Source organism: Aulonocara sp. 'chitande type north' Nkhata Bay, linkage group LG5 (genome assembly GCF_057382095.1).
Source record: "Aulonocara sp. 'chitande type north' Nkhata Bay isolate Kocher_YH1m ecotype deep benthic linkage group LG5, A_spYH_male_GT1.1, whole genome shotgun sequence".
Lineage (NCBI taxonomy): Eukaryota > Metazoa > Chordata > Actinopteri > Cichliformes > Cichlidae > Aulonocara > Aulonocara sp. 'chitande type north' Nkhata Bay.
In genome coordinates this window covers 34,821,177-34,845,409 of record NC_141348.1, presented here as the reverse complement: position 1 = coordinate 34,845,409, position 24,233 = coordinate 34,821,177, and the positions used below count along the sequence as shown (strand labels likewise).

The 24,233-nt window shown below is 38.7% G+C and overlaps 2 protein-coding genes across 3 annotated transcripts; one reads left to right on the top strand and one right to left on the bottom strand.

Annotated features, from left to right (window-relative positions):
- The first annotated feature begins 997 nt into the window (after positions 1–997).
- LOC147331127 (RING finger protein 207-like) lies at positions 998–21,225 on the top strand. 2 transcript variants are annotated; one of them, XM_086293181.1, is made up of 18 exons: positions 998–1,315; positions 1,691–1,881; positions 6,678–6,810; positions 7,399–7,543; positions 7,900–7,981; positions 8,192–8,267; positions 9,169–9,294; positions 10,043–10,089; positions 11,292–11,364; positions 12,619–12,687; positions 13,050–13,118; positions 14,075–14,181; positions 16,843–17,020; positions 17,563–17,748; positions 18,017–18,068; positions 18,154–18,271; positions 18,811–18,903; positions 19,427–21,225. In XM_086293181.1, exons 2-18 carry the CDS (start codon positions 1,691–1,693, stop codon positions 19,551–19,553), a joined length of 1,872 nt encoding a protein of 623 aa, XP_086149307.1. In that variant the 5' UTR covers positions 998–1,315; the 3' UTR covers positions 19,554–21,225. The 2 variants fall into 2 exon arrangements, with proteins under 2 accessions (XP_086149307.1, XP_086149306.1); XM_086293180.1 differs by having other exon boundaries at positions 998–1,490.
- Positions 3,799–5,808, bottom strand: zpr1 (ZPR1 zinc finger). The gene has a single exon (XM_086293182.1). It carries the CDS (start codon positions 5,641–5,643, stop codon positions 4,282–4,284), a length of 1,362 nt encoding a protein of 453 aa, XP_086149308.1. The 5' UTR covers positions 5,644–5,808; the 3' UTR covers positions 3,799–4,281.
- Positions 21,226–24,233: the final 3,008 nt, after the last annotated feature.

The following is a 24,233-nucleotide window of genomic DNA, read 5'->3' as shown; positions in this document are numbered from 1 at the left end:
AATAAACTAACAGTATTACTAAAAACAAAAAAAAACAAAAAAACAAAACCAAACAAACTCTTGATAGAACTGAGAATTTGTATTTGTGTTTGAAGGCAACCACAAACTTCAAGATTCATTTGATTTGGCTGCCAAATCAAAGAACAGAGCCAAACTCAGTTAAGATAACAGTATTTGGATGATGACATGCTTCTAGGTGTCAAAATAGATAAATTTGTTACACAGAATGTGGTCCACTTGAGGAAAAAAGTAATTTTGTTAGATGGCATTACAATATATTACAGTTTTTCCTAGTATTTCACTGTCATTATGGAAGGATAATGAAATTATAGCTATACTCCCTCAGATGCTGTGTAAAATTAAAAGCACAGATAAACAGACTGATGTATATGTGTATACATATACATAAACATACCTACACATGCAAACATTATTTAAAAACACAACATATATATATATATATATATATAACAGTTTTGGAGGATGTAAAAAATAAGATTAGCCCCAATGTGCACTATTCTCATGTCTAAACAGTTATTTTTAGACTATATACAGTGGGTAAAGTAAGTATTGAACATGCCACACATATTTCTAAAGGTGCTATTGGGATGAAATTCTTGCCAGATGTCAGTAACAATCCATCCAATCCACACATGCAAAAAAAAAATAAAAAAAATAAAAACATAGATGTCTATAAATTAAGTCATGTGTAATAATGAGAAATGACACAGGGAAAAGTACTGAACATGCTTACTGAAATGTATTTAATACCTACTACCTGTATGGAGAAACTAGTTGCAAGCATTGCTCAGGTCTGTTTTTGGCCCATTCTTCCAATATATATATATATATATATATATAAAAAAAACACCCAGCACGCCCCTGCGGGCGGTTTATCCTTCAAGCTCGGGTCCTCTACCAGAGGCCTGGGAGCTTGAGGGTCCTGCGCAGTATCTTAGCTATATATATATATATATATATATACATATACATATAAACATGTGGCCTTGGAATAATGCACTTTACTTGAGTCTACAGATTACATGTGAATGAGTAGGTTGTATAAATATATGTACATATTCCAGATGAACACGTGGGATTGAGCAGGAGGACATTAGAAATAGGACAACTGTTGTTACAGTCTGTGTGGGATGGCAATATTAAATTTCCCTTTTGCACTTTGGCAACACGTGGGGGCTGGCATGAGGTGTGTGTGCTGTCAGCTGCCTGGCAGACAGAGCCCATCGCCCTACTATTGAAGAGTTTCTGCATTGCTGTCATTCCTGCTGTGGGTAGCTGATAGCACCACTAAAAGGTAAGACAGAGCCACTCTGTGCTTTCCACAGACCGGCCTACTACATTTACAGTAAGTTTAGTTTGATAGTGGATATAATGTTAGTGATGACATCCTATTTTTATGTTATATATTTATGATCTGTGGATTGTGCATAGTCACCGAATTTACAGGCTGGTATTACTTGTCTGACAAGGTAAGCGATAAATGTTGTCCTTGTTTAATTATTCATGATCAAAGTGTTTCATTATCACTCTTGGCCTGGTCTCTGGGGTGTAATTCAGTATCACAGCACTATCGAAAGCTTTTTAAAGTAATGTGATTTTGTAGTCTTAAAAAAAGGCTGTTCCAAGAACAAACTAAAGGATTGTTGTTATTCGTGTACTCTGTTCCCAGATGGCAGGAGGAATCTTCAACAACTTGGGCAGTCTGTGTAAAGTGGATTGTGCTAATGTTCACCCCTTGATGTGTCACCTGTGCCATGAGCAGTACCAGTCCCCATGTTTATTGGACTGCTACCACATCTTTTGTGCCCGCTGCTTGAGAGGTCGGACTATTGACAATCGCCTCAGCTGCCCCCTCTGTGGGTAAGAGAGGGCACTTTTAAGTTCGTCATGGTCAAATTAGACTATGAAAGTATAAGTCAAACATGCTGTTTTAGTATGTGCTTAGGAGACCTGAGCCTCCACATCACACCAAAGTGAATGACTTGTGGTTTTGGTGGCTTAAGACACTGTCATTTTGAATTACAACCTTACACAATTTACAGCAACATTACTTATATTTTGTATTAGAAAGTTGAGTAAAACTGTCAAAATATGATAAAAGCTGGATTCTTATAATAAAATATAACTTTACTTCTTGAAAACACATCTTGGGCAGCGCTGCTCAACAGGATTGGTTCCATGTAAATTGTGCAGGAGACTGAAGAAGAACATCAAGTCTCACTGTTTTGTTTTTTAGGGCGCTGCTATGACCCACTGCTGGCCCGGTGTGGGTAGGGCAGAACTGAGTGGCTGGAGCAGCTGCAGGGTCAACCCAGTCTCTTATTTAGCCCTTGGCCCCAATACGCAAAGGGGCTGCAACTTCCATGAAGCCATGTCACAAAGCAAACAAAGCATACTGGTATTTGGCAGCAGTGCTAACAGCTTAGGACAATCAAAAGAAGTCACATGATAGCAGTCCATTTAATATCTTATTAAGGAATGACCCGTGGTTCACAGTCACCTTCAGATCTGCAGTGTTAACTTTCCCTCATGGGTCCATAGAAAAGGTCCTCTGATGCACAGTATCAGTCTTATTCTACTGTGTCAGAACGCATACGACTTTGTCTTATCTGAATCAGATATAGTGGTGATGAATTTGAGAGTATTTTAATTATTCTGAGATGCTTTCTACTTTCTTGTAGTTTCAAACCCGGAACTGCTTTAAAAAACCAAAACATTGTATATCAAATTCCTCTGGGTTTATATCTGAATTTATATTGATTCTTTACACATACCCATATTACACTGCCAATGAGGTAGGTGAATTTCTTAAAATACAATTCTCTTGAAAAATTAATGACTGTGGAACCCCGCATCTAACTTCCTCAGAGCTAGTTTAACTGTCATGAGGTGCATCAGATTATATAGTCAACAGTAAAAGTCAAAGTAATACCAACACATATGTTTTTACATATTGGATCTGTTTTTTTACACTAATAACACAGTGGGCACAAAGCCACTCTGCTCTGCTGTCTGAGCTCAGGATACAGGGGCCCACTGTCTGGCAGCTATTTCCATCAGCTAACAGCTGCTCACTCAAGAACCACATAATCTAGGAACTCACAACTCTATTAGTAGAACACAATGGATCCCGGTTGCTATGAAAACTAGATAAAATGTTCATAGTGGAGGCAAGAAGAACAATATTTAAGTCAAACGGGCCTGTGCAGATGTGGTAATATAACAAAAACTGGTTACATGTGGTCGTACAGCACTTGGGTTTCAATCTGCATGTACAGTGTTTTTATAACCCTCTAACCCAGTTTCCTACACGTGATTCAACCCAGTCCTGTATTTATTTCTTTAAAAACGGGACTGGGTTGAATCACGTGTAGGAAACTGGTTTAGAGGGTTCTAAAAACACTTTATTTAAACAATTAAAAAAAAAAATCAGTGAAACAAGTTTTGAGGTCTACAACTAGGCTTAAAAAAGTGTATGAAAATAAGACACTTTCTTACCAAGGTAGTGATTTTATTCAGTATTAATTAGATGTAAGGTAATTTAATTGGTTTATAGACAACTAATCGCTCTTCAGTTCAAATTGATTTCTTAATCAAACATAAACACTCCAATTCAACCTTTGAAATTAGAAATTTGCTGCAGTTTCTTCCATGTCAGTTAATACTGGGCTAATAGGATATTTTACGCTGTAAAAAAATAAATATTGATAATCTCTAAACAAATAAGTTTAAAATGTTGTGTTCAAGGTACAATAAATTGAGAACACTACCAAAAAATGAGTGAAGTGAGAATTTGTATTTCAGACTCAAGGCAATGACAAAAAGTAAAATTCAGCTTTCAGAGTCAAATCTGCCAAATCAAAGAGCAGAGCCAAACTGCCAATTAAATACCAGTATTTGGCACACTTACAGGTGTCAAAATAAATACATTTGTCACACAGAAAGTGGCCCACTAAAAGGAAAACATCACTTTAATCTGAGTAAATGCAGTGCCATCTTCAGGGATTTCACAAGAATGCACTAAGTCATCAAGGATGTACGATTAACAACAGCATTTTAATGTGTTATTATACAACTTATTATATGCCTTTTATTTTTAAAGTACATTTAGAAAACTTGGAATTCTTCTCATTGATCAACATACCAATGAAAGGGAGTATTCACCCAGTGTTTAACTTAAAATGAGTCAAAGTGGCCGAAAATATGGAGCAACTTAATTATACTGGGATTTCTTTTGGACATTAATTAGCACAGATAAACTCATTCAGTCCCTCCAGGTACTGCTGGCACATTATTTTTCTCTTCATAATTCTCAGTCTTCATGTCATTCAGTCCCAGCTCTTCATTCTGTTGAAACGAGCGGGCGTACTTCTCAACAGTCATCTCGGGATCTGGCTCCGGAGCGTAGACATTCTGTAAATAGCTGTTCCCTGCAGGGTCATCAAGGATGACATGGACATCGAGTTCTCCTACAATGATCTTGTCTATTTTCTCTCCAAACTCACGCAGCTTCTGTATCCGATCTGCAGTGCTGCTGTCCCCACAGATGAAGGGGTTTTTGGAGACAGTCAGGTCTTTGATGTCTTTCAGCAGGCCCTCAAGAGTTGTGAACTTCCCACCCAGGGCTGCCATTCCCAGCTCGAATTCCAGCTCTGGAATGATGACGGCGCACGTCTCTGACTTCAGCAAATCTCGGGTCATGTCTGAAGGATCGGTGATGTGCAGGGTGATCTTGGTGCCAAGCGCCTCTGTCGCTCCACCTGATTTCACCTCATTGGTCCGATGGCCACAGCTGTCACAGTTAGTGGCCATGATGATTACCTCCTTGAAGTGGGGGATCTGGACCAGTTTCATGTTGGTTGAGGCTGGTGCGTTGCACTCGGGACAGTTAGTGTTGAATGTCAGAACTTCATTTCTCATCGTCTCCAGGTCGTTGCCAGCTGGTTCCTCATCCAGGTCATCATCTGCCTTTATTCCCAGCTGTATATCCTGCTGGACTGTCCGCTTGAAGAAGGCTACTGTGAGAGCCTCATCTTTTTGCGGTGCTACAGGATTTTCCACAAAACTGTTCCCAGATGGATCCTCAATCACCAGGGTGAACTCATTTTCAACCTCTTTTAGCTTCCTGAGCTTCTGGATGAATTCTTCTATCTTCACAGCCACCTCAGGATGTGTGGCTCGCCTCACAACCTGGTCTTGCTCCAATCCTGCGACTGCTCTGTCTAAAAGACCCTCAATGGTAGACAGAGAGCCCTTCTGAGTGAAGGCAGGGATTTCAAAATCCAGCTCGGGGATCCTTGTGGTCGCGCTGTCTGCTTTTACAACCTCCCGGTTTAGGTCCTCTTTTGTTTTGACTTTAAGCGTGTAACACACGCCTTGCTCTTGAATCCGACCCGCAGACTGGATTTCAGTGTTTGTCCAGCCACAGTTGGCGCAGCTGAAGGAGCTCAGAATTATTTCTTTAAAGAAAGGGATTTTGGTCAGAAGCAAACGTGTTGTACCGTTCTTGTAGCAGTTCATACACAAGCTCTCAATCTCAGTGGGCTGCCAGTCGTCGTCGTCTGCGCTAATATCCTTGAAAACGCTGCCACCTCGAACATGTTCCTCTGAAATAACAGACATGTTTAACGCTGACTATAACGTCGCTTTGTCGAAAAGGTTACACACGCTGTCGTTTTCCCTACAGAGATAGCTCTTGCTAGAAATTTCCAGATAACACACCACCAAACCTCCGCTACAGCGCACGTTTATTTGACAGTCTTCCGCTTTCTCTTCTTCGCCGGTGACAGCGGCAGTGTTTAGGTCTCCAGTGCTGCCCCCTCAGGCTTGCTGCAATACTGCACCAAAATATTTGAAAGGTTTTTATTCTTCTTCATGGAGACAAGCTCGTTTTGCAATTTTCTTTCTTTCTTTTTTAAAAAAATATTTCGGTCTTATATTATGTGTGATTTTGTTATATTTTTGCAGATCACTGGAAATATCTATCTATCTATCTATCTATCTATCTATCTATCTATCTATCTATCTATCTATCTATCTATCTATCTATCTATCTATCTATCTATCTATCTATCTATCTATCTATCTATCTATGAAGAAAGATAGATATGAGATATAAGATATGAGAAAATGTTAGGCCTTTGAAAAAAGCACTAACGCCCCCCCCCCAGTGTTTTAGAAAACACTGTGACAGGGGTGTGTTTACTCTCTGCTGCATCACATTAAAAGCTACTTTTAGATGCTCCATTATTCACAAGGGGTCACCACAGTTGGTAGCTCCACATTTTTGATTTAGCAGATTTTGTGCAAAATGGAATGGATCTTTTGCATGTTATACAGATTTTAAATTACTATGTGTTGAATCACAGCCTCCTGTAAAAACACTGTCACGATTTGCAAACTGATGAATCTGTCTGGTGTAGTTTAGAAAAGCAAATTATTCTCTGATATAGACTGACAGTCAGGCCCTTTTTTATTGCATTTTTTTTTTAGAATGCCCTATATGTTATGAGTGGATGAGCTGCATATTACTGTGTCGTTATTGTTTTAGTGATTCCCAGCAGGAGTGAACTTGAAAATTCACAAAATACTGTTTGTAGATAACTTTCATGATTCCTCTTAACATATTTTTTTTAAGCTGTTTGTCTTTGCCACAGATACCCATCTATAGTAAAAGGGAATAATAGCCTCCCACCAGAGGACCGTCTTCTGAAGTTTCTTGTTGACAACAATGCAGATGCTGAGGAGGCGGTGCAGTGTGCCAATTGTGACCAGGAAAGCAACAAAAAGGTACTGATCTAACAGACCAACATTAATTCATGTTAAATGAGCCCATGGATAACCAGAAAATTACCTGCATTCTCTTAAAGGCTTCCAATTCTTTAGTCTTTATTATGACAGGAAAGCCAGGAGAAAGGCATGCAGTAAATGGCCTCAAAGCTCACTTGAACCCAGGAGTAAATAGCCTTAAAACATACGGTTCACATGCTTAACCCAGCCAGCTTTACCAGGATCCAAAACAGTCCCTTTTAATGGCATGCTTATTTCATAGCCACATATTAGGAAACAGGCAACCTATTACTTGGGCTTTATAAGTGCATAGGAGAAACCAAAGGCTAACAGGGATGCAGCTTTTAAAGGGGCTGAATTCTTAATTTCTGCAGGAGTGTTTGTAGAACTTCAAAATTTTTCACTTCAGCTTTTCAGTTTTAATTTTTTGATGTTTCATATGCAATTTTAATGCTGCTCACATTCTTCCTATAATATATGTTCTCTAAATTAAAGTCTAAATGACCACTGAGTACAACAGTGAAAATTTTAATATAAAACATATTCATAAATCTTTTAAAACATTCTTAAATATTCTTATTTATACAGGACACAGGGGTGATGTACTACTGTAACACTTGCAGCCAGCCATTGTGCGCCACCTGCAGGGAGCTGACACACAAGGCCAGAATGTTTTCCCACCATGAGATTGTGTCCTTGGCCAAACGCACCAAAGCCAAACACAGGAAATGCTGTGAGTGCCACCTGTAATTTACTCCAGAAGAATTACTCACCTACGAGGCTCAATTACACCTGTGTAGAAACATGTTCATAAGAACTGTAGTTATTCCAGCGCTGTGGCTGAATTTTCCTGGCTACATGTTAATCATACTCTCACACGCAGTGGTGGGTAATTTTTAAACGCAGCATAAAAAGGAGTGGTGTTAACACCCCAGTCAGTATGAGTGTGGTCTTTAAATTTAATCAGCAACCTGTGTCTGTATTATGAACCTTACTTGTTACATACGGCCCACTAGAATAACAGAATAGCAGTACTTTAACTCTGGCACTCCTGTGAGCTGAAGTTAAAAGGCGTCTGTGTCTCCACAGCTCTCCACGAGGAACCTTACATCCTATTCTCTACAGAGAATAAGTCTATGCTTTGCATCAAATGCTTCAGGGACATGCAAGTGTGAGTGAACCTGCTGCATAAAATTTATGATTGTCAGAACTTCTCTTCTCTTCTCTTCTCTTCTCTTCTCTTCTCTTCTCTTCTCTTCTCTTCTCTTCTCTTCTCTTCTCTTCTCTTCTCTTCTCTTCTCTTCTCTTCTCTTCTCTTCTCTTCTCTTCTCTTCTCTTCTCTTCTCCATGCTAATTCAGGTGTGTTTTTGTTTTTCCCCAGGGAGAGTCGGAGTCACTGCATTGATATTGAAACTGCTTACATGCAGGGGTGTGAGATGTTGGACCAAGCTGTGCTGGTGAGAGAGTCCTGTTTGTTCATCTACATATTCATGACACTCAAGGCAAAAAAAAAAAAAAAGCATTATGAATAATTCAGGTACTATGAAGTGTTGATAATAATGTGAGATGCGGTGCAGGTGCTCCCAAAATTTGTTTAGCTCGTTAAAATAACATTTTAATTTGTGCTTCTATTTGACTGCCCATTTTTTGGGCTTACCAAGAAAAGCTTGCATGCCCAAAGTCTATAGAACTGTCCAGTCATATATGTGACATTTTCAAGTAATAAAGTATTTCCAGTATGTCCATCCATTTTTTGCCACTTATCCTGGTCCAGATTACAGGACAAGCACTTCAAGCATAGTTCCTCAGACCTCTATCTTCCCTGTAACACGCCTCCACCATCATAACTAAGACTGTAAAGAGATGTTTTCATCAAGGCATCTGAGAGACATCATCTCTTATGTTCTGGTTCATAAGATCCTAGTCAGATATCAAAACTACCATTGGATCAGGAGGTGCACAGGCTCTACTGTGAGTAGAGGTCTTATCAGTCTGCTGCTCTATTCTTCCTTCACATATTAACAAAACCTGAAGATACTTTAACTCCAAACTCCTCTTGCCTCAGGTCCGATCCCCAGCCTGGCTGAGAAATCATGTCCTCTGGCTTGAAGGTGCTTGGGGACATATTTCAGAAATAAGGGCGGTTGTTGTGTTTTGTGTGTTACCTGGAACTGGGCAATAAAAAAAACAGCTACACTAAACCAGTCCAAATCTCAAGGACTTTATTAAGTATATCTGTACAATCAAGTGCTACAATCGATTGAACGATCTTGCATTCCCTGAAATAAAAGATGATTCCCATTCATTAAGTTGTTAAAAAGCTCACGATTGTCACCAAGCGCTCTTTTCCCTCTGTAGGTGGTAAAGGAACTGCAAACTTCAACTGGAGAGGCGATCCTTCTGCTGAGAGCTATGCTAGGAGAAGTGTGTCTGAACGTGGAGGAAGAAGAGAACGCAATCTGCAGTCTGTTCAACAGTTTGCAGGTCACATATTGATCCAATTTTATTCAGGTGCTGTTGTTTATCCTCCCCAGCCAACTGTAGGAAAAGAAAACTGCGTACACAAATATTTGTTTGAATGTGTTGACAGTGTTTGAGTCTAGCTCTGATGATGATGCATCAGAATGTTTAAACACTGTAACCACAACAGGCGCTGTGATGACAGGTGTGGTGAGGTGTAAAGATGTTAAAATGATCCCTTAGCTTTAGAAAAAGGGTTATTGCCCTGTTCTCTTCTTTGAATCTTAAAATTGTTTACTGGAAAAAGATCCAACTGTCTCTAAACTTCTGTCTATAGAAATATTTTTGGGTTTAAAGTGAATGCAGAGATCATCTCTAACACCAAATGTTTTTTATTATGTTCACATGATCCATTGGGTTACCAGGATTTAATGTGTCAGGTCTGCTTAGATTAAATTAGTTGCAGAGAAGTGGACTAATCTGGACTAACTGAATGGCTGTCAGATAGTTTGCTTAGATTTAACCATCTGCCTTAATCATCTTCTTCACAGAAATAACACATGGCACATTCTGGCACCATTAGCACTGCTTGGCCACTGGATGTCTCTGTTAACCTAATTGTGAGAGAAGAGTGAATTTTATTTGCAAAATGCACAATCAAACAGAACAGAAAGCACACTGTGGATTTTACATGTTGAAAATTAATGTTAGAGACCTCAAGGCTATTTTACGGTGGATAAAAGAGTCTGTTTTCTCTTTTCTGATCTGACAGGAAAAACTAGAAGAGAGGAAGAAGATCCTGTTAAAAGCAGCTCAAAGGTAAAAACCACATTTATAAAGAGTTAGCTTTCTTACATTGTTCCACACAGTTTGTGTCATAATATTTACGAGGCTGAATGCCATTATCCACTGTCACTGTATGACTTGGTACCCTTTTCCATTGTATCATGCTGCATTGTGCACAGGGTGATAAATAGCAGTGCCCTGTTTGCTCTGGAATAATCTCTGTCCGCACCGAACACCTTTTCTTGGATTTTCATCAAAGCATGGAGCTGAATTTAAACCACTTCAGTAAGATTATATGTGTGTCTGCATCCATTCAATGAAAATAAGGCTAACTGAAAAGTGTTGGAAAACAAATAAATGATATGTAAATCACAGACTTACTGAAGTCTATAATATCAACAAAAGCAACTGCTCCGGGAAAGCCTAGAAGCTGTCTGTAGATTTTCTACATTTTGCATTAAAACAGAACATATTTACGACGACTGATGGGTCAAGTGAAAATATATAATACACCGTCTTGAGAATATTATCTTTTCTTTCCCACTTTGCTATTTACTTTTTAGCTGCTTGCTTGTGCAGAACTTTTGTTTCTCAAACTATTTAACATTGACTCTATGCCACGAAAATAATTACAAATAGATTTATATTAGAATCAGTAAACTTTGATTAAATGCCACTGTTGCAGCTAATTAGTACGTTGGTTCAATTAACTGCACGTCAGGTAAAATTTATGAAAGACTAATGGCTTATCACCAACTGATGATAAACTCGCAAACTTAAATTTGTGTTTATCCAGGTTTTTATTTTGTCTGGAAAACATTGCAAGCACTTTTGCTCGCCTCTCCAAGCACTCCATGTGTACGTGTGCATGATTGAATGGGAACTATTTTATGTATTTGAGTGGGTGAGTGTATGAAGTTGCACTCTGTGGGGATCTTTAATGAGATTTTTTGTGGCCGGTGTCCTCCATCTCTTTCTGTCTCCCTCTTGCCTGGAAGCCAGCCAGCGGCTGCCTTCCCGGAAGGGCGTTAAAGGCTATTTATGTCAGGCTTTGTGTATCTGAGCCGGCATCTGTGCTTGTGTGTTTGTTACAAGAGAAGACAGATAGATTAGCTCCTGGAAATATGGAGTATGTTGTTTGCGGTTGCATCTCCTGAGCTGATTCCTCTGTGTATTGTGGCAAGCGTGAATGTGAAGGTGTAGTCTTACATATTTGTACATTTGTGTGTTTGCAGCCAACATGAAGAGAAGGAGAAAGCACTGAAGGAGCAACTGTCACACCTTACTGCACTCCTACCTACCCTCCAGGTTAAGTGCTGTAAAGTAGACAAATGTTTCTGTTTCTCCACAACTATCAGACCTTGAAAGAAAATACTCGGATCCTTAATAAATTAAGAGTACACACAGAACAACATAAAAATACGCAATTAAGAGAACTAGTAAAAGAATGAGTAAAAACGCAAAATATGAGCAAAAAGTACTTGAATTACCTGATTGTACTGCAATAATGCAGTGAATAAAGTATAAAAATCTGTCTGCATATAATTCTAATAATAAATCAACTTATTATGATCTGTTTTGATTTAACTGAGACATATTCAATTAGCCAGTGTTGAGCTGTGGTTACAAATGAATCAAATGCTGAGATTTTATCAAAGTTGCAGGTTTCTGAGTGGATACACAAGATGCCCATTCAGTGTCAATCCCATCATGCACTGGGCTGTGGCAATTGTGTGACGAGTATCACTCCCACCTGGTCACATATTAACACTTGTCACATTTTAAAGGCACTGGATACAATCTAACAAATTAAATACAAGAAACCTTGTAAAGAAAACAACAACAAAAACCTTCCTTTATAAATACAGTTTAATACTATCAAGGCTGTATCTGCACAAAAATATTGACATAAATGTAATGTAAACTTTTATAGTGTAATACAATGTTTAAAATCATTAATTCAGAAAGGTTGTGATGATTATTATTTATTATTTCATCTTCATAATACATTTAGTGGTTAAAATGCTAAATACAGCAGCACTCCAATTTGTGGTGCAAAAACTCAGGTAAAAGCTGTAAAAGCTGACGTCGTGTCACACATTGTGAAAGCCAACCAAATAGAATCTGTTTATGGAAAATTACATCACAAAACTAAAGGAAAACAGTAATAAAGAAATAAAAACAGTACGGTGAAAACAGCTGATAGCAAACGATAAAGATTATAAAGTAAACAATACATCACTATTTTTTACAACAAGGAACTACTCGTGTTTAACTGTATCTGAACTGGGAAAATTCTTCGACTGTTAAGGCTCTGGGTTTCTCTTTTTAAACATTCTGGGTTAGAATTTCATCCCATTACACCTTCTTTTTTTTAACTTAACAAAACAGTTTATGTTTCAAAAACAAATCAAGCAGCCAATGAAAGCAACAGTAAAAAACAAAACAGCTAATAGGTTATTTCAGTAGATTTGTATTATATAGATCTGTATACATTTGCAAATTTCTTCTTCTTGCATCTGTTTTTTTTTTACTCTAATCTTTAACTTTTCATCCTTAAAGGTCCACCTTGTCACCTGTTCAGCCTTCCTCAGCTCGGCTAACAAGTTTGAGTTTTTGGATATGGGCTATGTAAGTATAGCAAAAACTGGGTGAACAGAAGCTGTGATCCATGTCCATAATTTTGAAAGTATTTTAGTATTTTTTGCAATAAAGGAAAACAGCCCTTCAGTATAAGATGTACAAAAGTAAAAGAAATGAGTGAGTACAAAAGAATGAGTGAGTATGGAAGAAGAAGCATGGATTAATAACAGGAGACTGTCCTGTCTGCTGCGTACACAAAGGGCTCTGCTCTTTCTGGGGAAGTTTTCTTGGCAAGAGAAAAGTTGCAGTATTAGCTGCACTGAATAGGCTTTTAAATAGATGAGGTCCACAGTGTCTTGGGGAGGTTAAACAGGTCACTGAATCACACCTGGATGTTCTTGCGTACACAGCAACTCATGGAGAGGCTGAAGAGGATTGTGAAGCTCCCTCATCGACTGAAACCAGTGCAGAGCAGCAAAGTAAGTAGGAACAGCATTCATTCAGACATAAAAAAGGTTACACCGAGAAAGCGATCCACTGGAGCCTTTAGTTGTTATTCTTTTTTAGTCAGAACTACTTTTTCTTTTATATAATGTTTTTGGCCTTTTAACGTGCACTATATTTGTTTATTAATAAGCGACACAACACAGTTTGTCTGTGGATCTCTGATAGCTTAATGCAACAGATTAAATAAGGAAGAGAAATAGCTGGCAAAACGACAGAAGCACAGAGGACACACGATAAATGAATCAGAACAAAACATGGGCTAACAAATTACCCAGAATTTTGCATCGGCACACTAAACATAGCAAAGGACTAAGTAAGTACACTCCAGCAAGCAAGGCTAAGATGTTTTTGTGTTATATGTGGAAATACATAACATAAATGCTGCAGACAGCAATAAACATCACTCATACAGGAAGAGCTATTAAAACTTATTATTAAAAGCCACTTGGTTAAACAGATAGATTATAATCTAGGAAAGCAAAAAGAAATATGTAACACTTCTTGGGTGAGGCATTTAATCATCTTAAGGCAACTGGAGAGCTTCAGTATGTAGATTCGTGAACTCAAAAGACATTTCCTGGTTTGGTGAAGATTCACATAATTTTTAATCTCTTAAATCCAATCAGCAAAGCAGACAGCAGGAGGTGTGTCTACGAGAAAATATATCTGCAGTGTTTCTGCCATTTGTGTCTCTATATCTGTAATCGTAATATTTAAAGCAACAGATACATGCTAACAAATATATCTCATATAAAAAAAATCTATGATGGGGACATGGGTGTTATGATTGTATTATCCACAGATGCATTTTCAAATAAGTTGTATAATCTTAAAGTACTTTGTTTGATATTTCTTTGTACTTTGTGCTATTTATTTCTTTTTTTTAACCCGAATAAGGCTGAGTGACATTATCTCTGCTCTCCATTAGATCAACACAGAGTACAGAAGTGAGTTTGCTCGCTGTCTAGAGCCTCTGCTGCAGATAGGACCACGCTGCCCTCCTTCTGTCACTGGTTCCACAAGTGCTGCAATACGGTAAGATCATTTGGCTTAGAACCACTTTAAATGTAATCACTAACTGATCCCTTCCTGTGAGTTTTATTTTTACATTGTTCTTTCACCAACTGAATATTTCCACGGCATCTTTTGTATTCTTCCAAGTAAACAAAAGTCTGGGCAGAAAATTTCACACTTGTGAAGCATCCAAACTCAAAATCCCCAAATGTTTTGCAAGTGCACATGGACTGCAGTGAGACAAAAGGAGGCGCCGTGCTGACTGCCACTATGGCAGTTATTTCATCTGTCTGTAAGCTCTGTACGCTGATATATTTATGTAACTCACCTTGTCGTGTGGAGGCTGGACAGGAGGTCCTTCGTCCTGTATTAAAAAGGTCTGGTTGTGCCGTGGCCAGATAACATTCAGGAGAAGGATGCATGAGTGGTTGCACGTGCTCACAGTTCCTGCACAGTGTTTTTTTTCTCTTTTTTTCCTCAAGCTGTAATCATATTAAGTCAACAGTAAATATGACACATCAATCAATCGATACTTTATTTATATAGCACATTTATAGACCAGAGGTACACCAAAGTGCTTCTCAATAGTAAAATATGAAATAAAATTAATTATACATTGTAATTACATTACAATGACACATGCCGCTACCCATAAAAATACGAAGAGTTCAGTCCTCTCTTGTTTTGCTTTATGTCATTATCCACATACACAAACTCCCCTGATCATTTTCTTTCCACATCAGTGTCTCGCAACTGTTCACAGGTCCTTAAGCCCACCCACTAATGCCAACATACTGACAACTCTCCTTTGCAATTTAGTTAACGCCCTGCCAATGCAAGATGCAAAGTAGGTAGGGATTGGTGGTCAGTCGGCTGCCTGGCACTATTTTTATCCCGGTTTCACAGAACTCTCTCGGATTCATCTGTAAGTTGGCACGCAGGGGCCGCCCGACCGTTTTGTTCCAGACCGTTGATGTCACTGTTTTAGCACGGGCGAAGTCTTTAACTGGCGTCACTACTGGGAGGACAGGGGCTGGATGTTCAGAGGATAACGTGTAGAGCAGACAGAGAAATACATGTTTCAGACAAGTTTGCTGTTGCATCAGCTCTGGACAAAGAGGCAGGAGTAAGAGGCCACCAGGTTGCAGGTAATTTCTTTTCTTTTTGAGTATATAACATATACCTTAACTTGCATTGTAAGCCCAGAATATTTATTTAACTTTTGGAGTTATCTTTAAGTCACCACTGCTGTGTAGATTTGACTAAATTTGTTTATGAATCAGAGCCTGGCTTTAGCACTCGTGGGTACATTTCCATTGAAGCCTGTGGCACTGTAGGATGGCAGCGGTTACACAAGGTGCTTGACTGATCAGTCTTCGAACTTCACTTTGTACCTCAATTCAGAAACAGAGGAATAAATTAGCTTTTCTTTACCATATGGTAGTTCAAAATAACACCCACATGGTGTAGCCTGTTACTCAGCTGAATGTGCTGTTGTGTCTGAATGCTTCTAATGCAGGATGCAATGCAAGCAGGGATTGGTGGACAGCCAGCTGGCTGGCCCTATTTTTATCATAATTTCACAGAACAGAAGCTCAGTGAAGTCGTACATGTAAGTTCTTTCATGCAAAGAATGCTGCTGCTTTAGTACTGTCAAAGTCTTTAATCAGCTGTGTTGAGACACAGCCTGGATTTTTGGAGATGGGAACGTGAGAGTAATCCATTCACACCTCACCCACCACAAAACGCCTTTCTGGTTGTTTATGCTGTTTTAGGCATGAAGCCAAAATTATGGTCCTACCAGGACCCAGATAAAAGCAGGTTTAGTTGCGCTACCACATGCTGTGCTTGCATACCTTTATACTTTCAGAGAAGTGATGACAATAAGGCGCTACTCTTTTGAGTTACAGCAGTTATGTTGATTTACTCATGACCGCACTCATGATAGTGACAACTTCTAAACAGTTCCTCTGCGGATTTACTGTCGCTGTCTGTCGTTTTTTCTGTGGTTAGTTTTTAATATGAACAGCAGCAGATGGTCTGCTTTGTCCAAATTTTGCAGTATTTTATGGAAAGAAAATGTAAAAATGTATGTTTGTCACCAAAGACATTAGTGAGATATAGTGGATACTTGATTTTGGTAGCTTACATATCTGTACTTTCATACTTTCTAAATCCAATTCAGTTTTATTTATACAGCGCCAAATCACAACAACAGTCACCTCAAGGTGCTTTATATTGGAAGGTAGACCTTACAATAATAAATCTAAGTGACTGATGAGGTTACATGTTTAAAACTTTGAGTTACAATCGGCACGGCTTACAAAGTACCAAGGAAGAAGAAGCAAAGAGGAGACTTTATAAATTAGTCTAACTTATACATTTTGAATATGCTTTAAAAATGTGTAGCATGATAAAGTTATAACACAAAATAAGAATGAAAGAGAAATAGAACCAAAAATGGACTATATTTGCATGTAGTAAATTTTGTAAAGGTTCCAGACTCTCTTGACTTTCTGGCACAGTTTTTGATTTAATTATTTCACCAAAACACACAAAATCTATAATAAATTATGTAAACATATTATAGGTTTTGACTTATTAACTAATTTGACTGTTAAGAATAGAATTTTGTTTTTAATATAAGATATTGTGGTAATATATTTTGTCCTGTCTCTTCAGGCTCCAGTCCCCTCTCACTTTGTCTTGTCGCTCCCCGTCGCTCAGTGAGATGCCCCTGGGCTCGGCGTTTGGGCGAAGGCCCACCTCTCACCGCAACATCTGCACTAAGGTTCTTTTGGCCGAGGGCAGGGAAACACCCTTCACCGAGCACTGCCGCAATTATGAGAACGCCTACAGGGTGAGCTGATATGTGTGACCTGTGATATTGTGGATTCACCTTCAGGATTTGTGGTAATTACCCAATCCTTAGGTCCAAAAATATTTTAGTTTGCACAATTAATTATACTTACACCAAGGAGTAAGAGGTTTAAAGGTGCTTCTTTTCTTAAGATGATGGTTACAAGAGAACCATCATCTTACAGCTACTTAAATATAAAAAAGATGATTTGTTGTTTTTAGTAGGCTTTTGTAATCAGTAGAAAATAGGGTATATTAGTTATAAAGATAAATGAAATATTTTACCGTTTTATATTTACTTTATAAATCACCTGAATTTGGATGCACTGAGATACTGAGATACGCAACAGTACACGAGGAGCCCACAAAGTAAAGCAGTGAAACACAGCAGCATAAATTCCACCAGGAGATCATTTTCAACTTGTGTAGTGAGCAGCAAGTTTTTCATGCTCAGCTGCACTTCACAGGCATCTGTACACCCATCATTTTGAAGGAAAGTTCTTACAGGTTGCCCTATATATGTGCATGTCTGTGTGTTTATAGTCTCTGCAGACAGAGATGCAGAATCTGAAGGACCAGGTCCAGGAGCTGCACAGAGATTTGACCAAGCACCACTCCATCATCAACACAGATAAAATGGGGGAGATCCTGGACAGATCGCTACACATTGACAGTCAGATAGCTGCCCAGTACTCCACAGTAGAAACTATGAGAGTCATGTTTGAAGAGGTGCGCCGAGTGATACCTGACATTTAGTATGTTCTGGCACTTCTGATTAAAACCTATCAACATGTGTGCTTGATTGGTACCTCTAGCTAAATATTACATATTAACAAGCTAGTTTTCACCCATTTGTCATAAATGTAGACTACAGGGAATGCAAACAGAAGAAAAAAGAAAACTGCAAATGCCAATGTATCCCTTGAGTGAACCAACTGCAGTTCCTGCAACATTTTGCTCTGTGAGAATCAGCTTACTTTGCACCTTTTCTTTGCAGATGTGGGATGAGACTTTTCAGAGGGTCACGAATGAGCAGGAGATCTATGAAGGTTTGTCCCCAATAATGACAACAAAAATTCAAATTTAAAGAATCTTTTTTTAATAGGTCTAATTAACTTTGTTTACTGACTGCAGCCCAGCTTCAGGACCTGATGCAGCTGAAGCAGGAGAACTCTTACCTCACCACCATCGCTAGACAGATCAGCCCCTACATCCTGTCCATTGCTAAAGTGAAAGAGAGACTTGAGCCCAGGTGTTGTATTAAGAAAGTGGATGACTACAATGTCTGGCAACACAGAGGCAGCTCTCACTGATAGTTAACAAAGTTTGGATCAATCTGCCACAAAAAACAGCCCCCAACTATAAAGTTTTTATTTTGAAATACAACACGATACAGCCTCGTTACTCAAACACGAAAGCTCCACCAAAAATAATCAGCTTTCAGAAAGTAAGTAAATTATAAAGAGTGAAAGTAACACAATGTCCATAAAAGTCTTTCATCCACAAATTTATGCAAGAAATGTCTGGGTGCAATGATTCAGTGATTACATGAAGACAGAGAGCACGATCTCCTAAAATATAAAGTATTGGACACACATACTAATGCAAAACCTTGACATTTATTCACAGTGAATGTAGACGTGTATCTTTATCCCCACTACATGCAAAACATTTGTGACCTATTTTTTTTTAAAGAAACAAACAGGCTTATTAGGAAAGGCTGTGGCTAGAGTTATGTTGTGTTTGTGTGTGATTTTTTTTGGTAATCATCTCTTAAAATGTGTCTCGCAGGTTTCAAGGGCCCAAAGAGCACCTCGATGACCGCACCGAGACGATGCTAAAAATCTATGAAGACAGCACAATGACAAAAGACTGTCAAGAAAGGTATTGATATTTGCTGTGATTAACAGAGGGTTTCTCTAGCTGAAGACTCATGTTAAGTAGAAACTGTCAGCTAGAATAAAAGAGCTGCCACACAGCATGAAAGATTTTGTTTGTTTTGTGAATAAGAGATTATATGTACTTTAATTTAAGGACTTCAAACCTCAGGAAAAATTCTTCAGTCTCTGAGGATTTTTTTCTGCCTTTGATGCAAAGGTTTGAGTGATTGAGGGAACTTTTTGTGTGGGGTTTGTGTTTTTTTTGTTCATTTGTAGAACTAACCCCCCCCCCCCCCACACACACACACACACACACACACACACACAAGAAACATTTAAATGTTTATGCCTTGTTTCATCACTCTTATTAGAATGACATATAAAAGTAAAAATCAAACAATTATCTGTATTTCTGTTTATGTTCACCCAAAATGTTGTAATATATGCTGTTAAATGTAGTCACTGGCATCAAAAAGATTTATGTGTTTGGTTTTACGGTGAGCATTGTCATTTATTTTCATTCACAGTGACAACCAGACTTGTGTTAAAGACAGAGACAAGAACAGCCGCCCACTGATGCTCGAGGGAGAATCCTGTCAAGACCCGCCGTACAGGCAGGCAGAGGGGCCCCACAGAGGCGTCCAGCGGCAATGAGATGCCTTCATAAACACCAACTCATTGCACCAGCGTGCTTTAATTCAGCCATGACAAGCACAGGATGGGATGTGACTCTCATGGCTGTCCACACCATGACATTTTCTCAGCAGCAGGAAGCTGTCAACAGCTCCAAGGTGAGCGCTGGGATTGACACTAAGTGGATATACACGGAGGCCAAGGACTCACACCTGTCAGAGCCTGACTTACAGGACCTCCTTATTCAATGTGGACAAATACAACAATATCATAAAGAGCTGTCATGGGATTCATTAACAAAAGTGAATAAGGTGACGTTTCTGGATTGCCTTTTGTTGCTCTGTTTGTGTTGTTGTGCTGTTAGAATGATGAGTACACTGAGACTGTGAATTATCGCTCTGTCTGGTTGTTTTTTTACAGTGTGTGGAATTGCATTTTCTGGTATCTATTCTTTGCATAAAACATTTCCTGTGGAGGCTGATGATGGATGACTGCCTGGGTCCGATTACCCAGAAGACCGTTGAACCGGCGTGACAGCACAGATGAAACACAGCAAATGCAATGATGTGTGTGTCATTCTTGGTGTCAGCTGAGGTCACATGTTGATGTGTGTCATGTGTATCATCTCGTGCGTTGGCGTAACGTAAAATGAGGCAGTCTATTCCAGGATTGTGTGTGGAGCTTTTTTTTTTTTGCCTGCAGTTTCAACATCCACATGCAAAAAGCAGAAGAGCTGTAATGGCAGAGGTGTGTGAATGTTACTGGCCTTGCCTTAACCTCCATCTCCTGCTAGCTTTTTCCAACATCATACTCATCCCCAATATGCCAGCCAACTAAGGCTTTCAGTAGTGCAGTATGAAATATATTCCTCTTGGTTTGCCTCTGGACTTCATCACAGATAAGTGTCATGCTTTAAGGTGTTTGCCCTGCAGGAAAGCGGTAGAAAACTTTTACACTGTTACTTGTTCTCCTGCCCTTCTTTCTCCCTTGTATCTTTTCTTAATTAATCACGCTGGCATGTTAAACAAATCCCATGATAAAACTGAAAAGACTTGGCTTATGAAAGTATTTACATTTCACTGAAAAAGCTGGGTGATCTACAGGGGCTTCCACGCAGTATATTACAATTTGAATTTTAAATCACTTTAGGTGAGACCGTCAAGGAGTGTAAATGATGTTGTTTCAAAGGACTTTTAATCTGCCAAGAAAAACAACATAGTTGAGTAATACAGAGCTTCACACTAAGTAGTAATTCAAGGTGAAACCTCCACACCTGCTACCAGCACAGAAACTATTCTGGGCACAGGTACGGATAATAATGAGGAGCCAGACTGATGGTTTGAGCAAACAGAAGGACAAGGTTATTTACATTACACCGGAGAAGCTAAAGTGGGTTCATTCAGAGCCACCACTTCAGAGGAAATATTGGGGTCACATTGGCCTTAAGGAACAGTCTTGCTCTGCAGAAGAGTCAGAGGTGCAAATTCATTAAAAATACATTTGTGACAGCAGAGTAACAAATGGCTGTGCTTCTGCTCTGGTCCTGTACTTCCTCCCTCTGGTCATTCATCATCTGCACTCATCCAAATACAAGGCTCATGTTCACTATTCATTATTCTCTCTCTCCCCCTAAGAGTTGTGCGTCCTCACCTACTGTAGGTTGGGCGGGGGGTAAAACCAAAGGCCATTTTACATCATGAAAAAAAAAATCAATATTTTTGAGGGGTATTAATACCACATTTGGATGGAAAGTTTAAAGAGAGATGGTTCTCTTTTGACTGCAAATGACAGAGCACTCCTCTGTGCCATTTATTTTACTGGAAGTGCTCGTATAGACACTAACAGGATATGCTGCCTTCACAACTCCATTTTTTAAATGTTCAAACCCTAATCAACATGTAATTGAGAAAAAAAGCATTAAAGATGGAAGAGAAGGAAAAGATAAAATGAAAGTTTAATGATTCAGGAGAAATTGGGTCAGGGAAGAAATTTAAATGTATGACAATAAGATGAATGCAGTTAGTGCAAATAGAGCAGATTAAGAATAAAACCACATGGTTTTATAATGAGGGTGAAAATACAGTTAAAAGTCTTAATTATGCTGCATACAGAAGTGCACTTAATATGAAAACATAACTCTAATTAGCTCTAAAAATTAGCTGGCTGGAAATGGTTTGACAGGTTAATTTGTTAAAATGTGCTATTATATTCGAATGGATTACAGTTACAAAGATCATATGAGAGCAATGGAAATTTTCCACAAAGGATTAACAAGTTAACAGAAATAAATAAATAAGAATACCTGCTTCTGAATCACAGTCATGGGAAGTCTGTTCAGGCACTGATGCCCTTGGACTGCCCTAATAAATTACACATTAATCTGACTGTAATACTTGGTCCCAGTGAAATGTTAAAGGAATAAACATTTTAGGAAAATTATTAACAGACTTTCTAGTGGAGATCTAGATAAGAAGAGTAATATCTCCATGTCTGAGGCTTGTAGTGTAACCTAGTTGAGTTGGAAAAGGGTATGGCAGCCTGCGTAGTGAGAATATTTGAATATTCTGTAAGATTAAAGCATAGACTATATATAAAAGATGGTTTCTCCACATTTCAGAGCCTCAGTATTAGGATTTTAGGACATGTAGAGATGATCCACTGTGGTGAGCCCTAAAGGGAGGAGGACAAAGAGGAGGAAGAAGAATTATTTTTGGTCACTTTCATGTTTTTTGGAGGTCGGACTCACCAGTTATCTACTAGTCATCTACTCACCAGCAAGCTAGTTTTGCAAGTTGGGCAGTTTAAAACAGTGTCCAGAAGAAGTCACATGACCACTTGAGATTAAGCATTTCTAAGCACAGATTGCTAAATTAGTGCGTTACATTTGTATATATAGAAAGATCTTAGAGATAATAAAATCAAACGCTGAGAAAAATCAAAGACCATTTGGTTTTTCCATTTAAGCTTGTAAGAGTTTTCCTTCGAAGTTTGATATAAGGGTCACATGGTTACACCTGATGGCCACAACTTTCTTTACTCTTTTTTTCCCTCATAAATTAGATCAAATGTTCACAGATATTGGACTTTGTTACCAGGATACCAACCAGTGTTGATGATTTTTAAAGTGAATATAAAAACATGTCTCTGTTATGAAACATTGAGTGTCTTATAGTCTTGCATACCCAAAATTAAAAAATAAACCTTTAATGCCAGAAGTATAACAAAATAAACAAAGGACCCAAAAATCCCAAAACATTTGCAGAACAGGAAATCCAAATATCAGATTTCACTGAGACCACAGAACAAGGAGACACAGTAAAATGGACAACACAACAAACGATAAGCAGAGACAGACAATTATACAAAAGGTAACTAGGGGAGAACAGGTGGGGAACACAGCTGTAACTAATCAGGAACAATGAGCCAACAAGGCAATAAAACTAAACAGCGCCAGAAATGAAAGACTACCAAAATAAAACAGGAAGAAACTGTAACTAAACTAAGAATGCAGAAATGGAAAACTGAGGATACGCTGATGAAAGGACAAACTATACAGAACTCCAAAGCTAAGCTAATTTACAAAAGAAACAAATTCAAAATAGAGGAATCATGAACTCTCAAAGGAGAAAATCCTTCTCAAAAATAAAGAATAGGGAAATAAGCCCGCTGCATTTAACCCATTCACCCAGTGAAGCAGTCAGCAGCCACCACTCCAGCGCCCGGGAGCAGTGTGTAGGGACGGTACCTTGCTCAGGGGTACCTCAGAGTAGCGGTTCAGTGAATTCGAACCTCCGACCTTTCGATCACCACTCTACCTACTGAGCTATCCCTCCCTCATAAAAAACTACAAACCTGAGGTCCAAGAACCAGGGAGGATATCAGTCATTATTCCTGTGATTATTCCTGTGATTATTATTATTATAATAAAGGTTATCTTATCTTATCTTATCTTATTCCTATTGGGCCTTTATGAGTTTTGCAGAGCACGAGCATTACATTTGTTATTTACAACCTTTTCCTTTTTTTTGTCAGTTCTAGGCCTTTTTATTCACTTACACTATTTGTAAGTGAATATTTGTCTTTAAATTTCTGTCTTCTTAATGATTCCTGATGTGATGCAGACTGAGTGATTGTTATAACCAAACTGCCTTTGCAGAATGGTTTCAGAACTGTTTAATTGAACTGAAATTAGGGCTGAAGTAGCACCTTTTTCCAGATTTCTTTTTGTGAAATAACCCTGAGAAACACTGACTCTGTTTTCACTGGGTTTACTTAGTTTTATTTTATATCCTGCAAATAAATCAGTCCTTGCTTAATGGGCAGGGGTTTGCTGACCCCCTTCTCTTCAGGCTCGTGTGGACTGGAGGGTAATTGGAATCAATTTTGATGCCGTTATCGCTGGTGGCAGATGCACGAGGCTGCAGTGTGAAAAGGTCAAGGGTTGAGAGCGCTCTCCTAGGGGACTCAAGATGCCTGAGGCATAAAAATGTCACTGCTGGATCAATTTCACATGTAAACACGTTTTAATCTCAGAGGACTTTTGAGCATTTTTGTTGTTGTTGTTGTTGTTTTTGTAGTTTTCTTATTGCTGGTTGCCGAAGAGCTCCAGAGAGCAGGTGGAGGGTTAAGATGTTGAAGATTGGGATATCAAAGTAACGCTTTCCATAACTTATCGTCTACGAAAGCCAAAGATTCTTTCTC